A 5841-nucleotide genomic window follows, 5' to 3' on the forward strand; every position below is an offset into this window, starting at 1 on the left:
TCTTGCCTAGAATGACATGCTTGTGTCAACACAAAACAGGCTTGGTGCAAGACTCACAATGGAATTTGGAACACTGTAGTGCAGAAACACTGGAATCCATGAGTTTGGTTTCAAATCCTCCCAGGCAGATGCTTTCTGAGAAGCCTGCATCTGGTTTTCTAATCCCCCTGAAGTTTGAGAGTGTTCAGATCAGGCTTTATGTCAAGCCCCTGCCCTAACAAGCAGGGCTAAGTTGAACAAAGTTGTATTTGCCAACATATCCCTGGAGAGAACAGTGCACCTCTGCTGCCAAGTCCTGGCTCTCCAGAGCTGGAGGGGGTGGTGTCAGTTTTAACCTTAAATGGAATCTGAAAACAAATCTTTAAAGTTTACAGTCATTTAAAATACAAACAGCTTAGCAAGGCAGCCATTCAATACAATTTCTCCTCAAATAATAAGATCTTTGAGAAAGACAAGACTGATTGCAATTAAAGATAGAGAGTAAAAAACCACTGTGATTTATAAAGTGCATGGAATATGGCTTGAAGATTCAGGAATGATAGAATTTTGGAACTGTACAGGAAGAAAAATCATCCTAATCAGTGTTATAAAGACTTTTTGGTTATCCTTATAAAACAATTCTACAAAAGATGGGCCTGCTTCCACAGAATTCTATTAGTTTCATCTTTATTGAATACGGTGGGATATCTCCCACAAGCATAGTAAAAAATAAAAATATATTAAGCCTGAAGTCAAGTGATGTTCTTCACTCAGCCATGGGAGAAATTTTTCAGTCCAGTAAGTATAACTTCAGAGTGAAATAAAAAAAATGAGAAACTAATCAGGGCCATGAATCAGCCTCACTGGGGAACAACAGGGCAATGCAGAACTCTGATCTAAATTGCTATCAGCACTAGAAATCCAGCCCGGGGAGCTCACGCTGCTCAGTGCACACCGAGCAGGGCAGACAATTTTCTGCTGCCCTCTGCAGGGAAGCCTTGGGCCTTGTCATCCACAGCCAGGCCTGCACAGGATAAACAGGCTCAGAAAAGAACCAGGGAGTTTCCAGAGGAATTTTTACAATTATTGTAATTATTGCTGCATTGTTACTTCAACTGTAATCTGCACTCAATTTATCATTATGAATACTGCACTTATAATTGCAAATCAATTTTTTCACTTGAGATGATGAGCCAGTTATTGGCATAACTGAGGAAATTTTGATGGAAATATTAATCCCTAGATAACTCCATCATATGGGAATAAAAGACCTGGCCCCGTTTTTTGCAACCTCAACACTATGTTTTACTCTTCTTTGACTGTTAGGTACCAAAACATAACCAGGAATTGAAAGGTACCCAAAGAAAAGCTCTTGTCCTTCTGTACTCTCTAGGAAAATATTAAGGAAATATCACTGTGTCATTCACTTCTTTCTTCTAAACTAGGGAATGAATTAATTTGATCTCATACACTGGATGATTAAAAAAAAAAAAAAAGAAAAAGGAAACAAAAAAAACCCCATTGTACAGTGCTTCAGTTCAGCCAGTGTCTAAACACAAAGCCATGAAAATGTTTTTGATATAAAAGTGTTTAATGAAACATGAGCATGTCGAAAGTTATTGTTACTCAGGTGACCGGCCACTCAATCCCCTTATATACTTCATTTGAGAACACCTCCTTTAACTCCAGAGCAAAGGTGAGAAGGATATGGTTCTAGTTCCACCTCTTCTCTTAGAGACTCTGTGGAGGTATTTTGTGTTCCCATCTCATTTGCCACAACACAAACAGCAGAACAGCATCAGGAACCTTAATTCACTACTGTCTGCAGGACACTGAGATGATATGCTGAAATATATATATATATAAGCAGAGACACTCTCTTTGTCATTGCACATGTGATGCTGCATGAGAATGTAATAAAGACAACTGTGGGACTCTAGGGTAACATGCCCATACACAAGGAGTCTGATGTTGTGACCTTTGGAGAAATCTTTGTTGGGAGGCAGCCTTAAGCACCCAGCATTCCAGCTGGATGGAGTATGCTCTCCCTGTATATCAACACATGTATTTGCAAAATGTTATCATGTATTTGTAATTCCTTTATGCTGAAATACATAAAAATAAACACAAAACTTGTTCTCTATTCACCACAGCTGATTTTGTTAAACACCAGCATAAGAATCACAATTGGACTTTAGAACCATATGGAAATACAACAGACAAGGAGAAGAGTTTTTAAAGCCATCCAAACCAATCTGACAGCATCAAATGTAAAGAAAACAAAACTAAAAGTTGCACAAAAACACAGGGATCAGCATGTCAAAACTGACAGAAGCCTGGCAAACAGGCTGAAGTTTAGAAATTAAATACTTCTCCTGAAGCAATTAATTTGCAACATAGATCTATATAATACAAACAAAAGCTCCAGAAATGCATTGACTCCTTACACCCAGCACCTGCACTCTTGCATCCAGAGCAAGGGTGGGCAGTTTATGAACAGCTCAGAAACAGCCTAAGCAAAACTCTGGAGATGGTGTCGCATTTCTGGCCTCAGGCCCAACTCTGCAAAAGAGCCAAGGGACTTGGCACAGCTCAATCGCTGAAGAACATAATCCAACACAGAAACCAAACTTACTTCTGACCAGACTCAACCTCATTCATCAGCATCATCAAACTGGCCCTTCTCAACTGTTCTAACTCGTGGTGGAAAAACAAGGCAAGGTGTGTGGTGACAGCTTGGGTTGTAAAACCAATCCTCCTTCCAGACATGTGAGCCGAAAAGATTCTTTTCCTCAAAGCTTCCACCGGAGAGATCATCAGCATCTAAAGACAAAATGAAAGGTTTAAACCATGGGAGATACTCAGGAAAGTAGTGGAATAGTGCAGCAGGTTATTATGGAGATCTATGGCATCTTCCAGTTCACTATTTCAATTTGATCTGCCAGCACTCATTAATTAGACCTTAAAAAAAGGCAAACAGAAAACTGAATTTGGCAATGTCTTCATTTTAAGGAAGGTTCATGCCACACAGATAAAACAGTTTTCCAGAAAGCTCACTGAGGTACCTGGGACTTGGAATGTCTGGCACCAGCTCTTACAAGACAGGCAGTTCTTTCACATCTTCCCTGGGAATAAAAGGCTCATGAAACTATTACTTTTATTTGCCTTCCCCCTTGCTGCTGCTTTCATAACACCATCCCAATGAGGAGTCCTGCAGCTCTCTAAGAACTGGATCACTGGACAGAATGGGAGGGTTGGGTCCTGGAAAAGCTGTCTTGGAACAACATTGCCACTAGGCTAGAATTAAGCCCAGTGGGCCTGTATTTAACCAATCTAGCACAAAAATAGGGCAAAATGTTTTAACAGAAGCATAAAGATTTCTAGCCAGCAGACACTGAGCAAAGAAAAAGCCCAGAGCATGGAGGAGCAGAAGACCCAACAGAATATCCCACGTGTCAGCCTTCCAGCAGCACTGCCAAACAAGCCATCACAGCAAGAGCTTAAGACACTTAAAAAGCCATGAAGTGACCAATCAAGCACATTTTTGTATTTGTAGCAGTTAACAACTCAGACACTTGTACTCAGTATCCTTCAGAAGGACCTGAATCCAATAATCACAGCTGCGTCGTTCGTTTGTGAGGATTTAAAGAGCTACAGGTGGGATGAACAAGTTAAATAAAGGGGGAAAGAACAACAGTTCCAGTACAAAATTCAAAACATTCCATAAATTTGAGCATATAAGAGATTAAAATGAAAGCCTAGAATGGAAGTGAGGGAAAACCTCCATAAAGAGAACAGTCTTTTTCTCAGATTACCCACTGTGAAAAACCAATACTGTATTTCCATTTTAAAATCAGAATGGTTTAACAGAAAGGCTGAAAAAACTTTCTCACTTTCTTCTGTTACCAAACAATGGAATTTAAATACAAAAGTTTATTTTAATTATGAGAGTAAAATGAACATATTTCCTAAGCAAAGAAAATTATATTAATTACAAAAAGATACACATTAATGAGAAGAAAATGGAAATGGTACTACTCTACATCAACAAAGACACAGCAGGTTCTCAGTCACTGCTGGCTAAACTCCATCCATCCTGTGCTAAGAACCAGCCTGGCCAACGGAAGGCTGAGACTCTTTTAATATGTGAGTCACCATAAAAACAAGTTACAAACTGAAGGTATAATTCAACTCAAAAGGTGTGAGTGGCACTCCTCCTATTTGTTGCCACTTTTGTCCATGGGACTGCTCATATGCACAACCACTTAGGAGGAACAAGCTTCAACAAAACCAAAGTCAAACAAACAAACAAAAACCTCACTCAAAAAAACTACAGTAAACACAACAATCCATACTCAGAGATTGAGCACTAATCCAAACAACTCCATGCTCTAGAGAGACATTATAATGAACAGTCTTGAATTTTCTTGAAGAATTTTTACACAAAAAAGTTAGTTCTTGCACACCATGTACCTTTCTCTTCTGCTTCAGAATAACAAAGATACACCACTGAAAACTTGCTTCACCAGAGAAACTCAACAGAAACATGGAATTCACCTCTTTACCATGCCACTCGCTAAGAATTCAATTGATCAAGCAGGAGTTTCATGTGAACTCAACAACATCACCTTTAAATCCTGTATTTGACAACAAAATTGTGCATTACACATCCAGGAGATCAACACAACAAGAAATTACTTCCCAAAATAGAACATGGAGTTACTTAAACACATTCTCCTGCAAAGCACCTACCTCCAACTATCCAAAACTCAAAAGAAGCACAAATGTACTCACCATAAGGACCAGATGCAGACTCCTCCAATTCTTTATCCCAGTCCTCCACCTCATGCTCAGATGCATCTTGCTGCCCTGAAGACTCAGGTACATTGGAAACTTCATTATCCCACACATCCAGGTCAGCATATATATTGTACCAGCCCTCATCAGTAGAGCCACTGACATCACCTTCATTGGGGGAGGTAGAAGCAAATTCACTTTCTTCAGACTTGCCATCAGGAACATTTGGAATATTCTGCAGCAAACATTCTAAAACAAATAGAAAGCACCAACAGGTACACTCAGAAATTAAACAAGAACAATTAAGTGTTCAGCACATAGTAATTCAGAGAGGTACAGAAATGCACTTTGTGACTACTAATATTATTGTAATACATGCAGTTTCCTATCTATTTAATATCACTACAGGGCTGCTTCACATTTCAGATGCTTGGGAAGAGTGGACATAGCCTTGTACCACAGCACCAGCACAAATCAGGATTTTCTTGTTGGAAAATAACTCTGTAAACTAGGGAAAAGGACACAGCAGTCTTGTTTCACCACATTCACCTGTAGGTATTAAAAAAAAGAAGTTCTGGTTTAAAAAAAAAAGTCATATTGATTAATTACTCATGTATCTAGGCATACACAAATATCTACATGGAAATAATTTAGTGCAGTAAGTAAAGAGGCATTTCCCATCCAACACCAAAAATCTACTTGAGTAGATTTCTCAAGTAGAGCACAAGTTTCAATATTTGTGACCTACTTTGTTTTGTCCTACCTTTTCTGGGCTTCCAGATGATCGTTTCTGTCTTAATAGGAAGCTGTTTCCCCTCACAGTTTGCAGCCTGAGAGGCAGCAGCCATCACCTACGAGACATTTTTAAAGAATGCAGTAGCAGCTCTGATTGCTCATGAAACTGCTACCCCACGTGTTCCCGAGCGTCTCCATTTGTTCCCTTGATGAATCAGAGGTTCAACAACAAAAAGGCTTTCACTTCAGAAGGCAAATCTGCAGAGCTATAGCTAATTATGCTGCTGCGATCGGTCACCCCTAGCACTAACACCAACCCAGAACATCCCA

General features: G+C 39.5%; 1 protein-coding gene across 1 annotated transcript; it reads right to left on the reverse strand.

Annotated features, from left to right (window-relative positions):
• Nucleotides 1-2632: 2632 nt before the first annotated feature.
• Nucleotides 2633-5624, reverse strand: COPRS (coordinator of PRMT5 and differentiation stimulator). Its single transcript, XM_036394836.1, has 3 exons — nt 5540-5624; nt 4774-5025; nt 2633-2802 (listed from the first exon to the last, which is right to left on the reverse strand). The coding sequence occupies exons 1-3, from the start codon at nt 5622-5624 to the stop codon at nt 2633-2635; spliced, it is 507 nt and encodes a 168-aa protein (XP_036250729.1).
• Nucleotides 5625-5841: the final 217 nt, after the last annotated feature.

Source organism: Molothrus ater, chromosome 19 (genome assembly GCF_012460135.2).
Source record: "Molothrus ater isolate BHLD 08-10-18 breed brown headed cowbird chromosome 19, BPBGC_Mater_1.1, whole genome shotgun sequence".
Taxonomy (NCBI): Eukaryota; Metazoa; Chordata; class Aves; order Passeriformes; family Icteridae; genus Molothrus; species Molothrus ater.

Excerpts from the sequence above, each read along its gene's own strand:
- COPRS (XM_036394836.1), bottom strand. The coding sequence starts at position 5,624 with ATGGCTGCTGCCTCTCAGGCTGCAAACTGTGAGGGGAAACAGCTTCCT. Across the intron at positions 5,026-5,539 it reads CATCTGGAAGCCCAGAAAAG|AATGTTTGCTGCAGAATATT; the intron begins GTAGGACAAAAC and ends TATTTGTTTTAG. Across the intron at positions 2,803-4,773 it reads GTCTGCATCTGGTCCTTATG|ATGCTGATGATCTCTCCGGT; the intron begins GTGAGTACATTT and ends TTTTGTCTTTAG.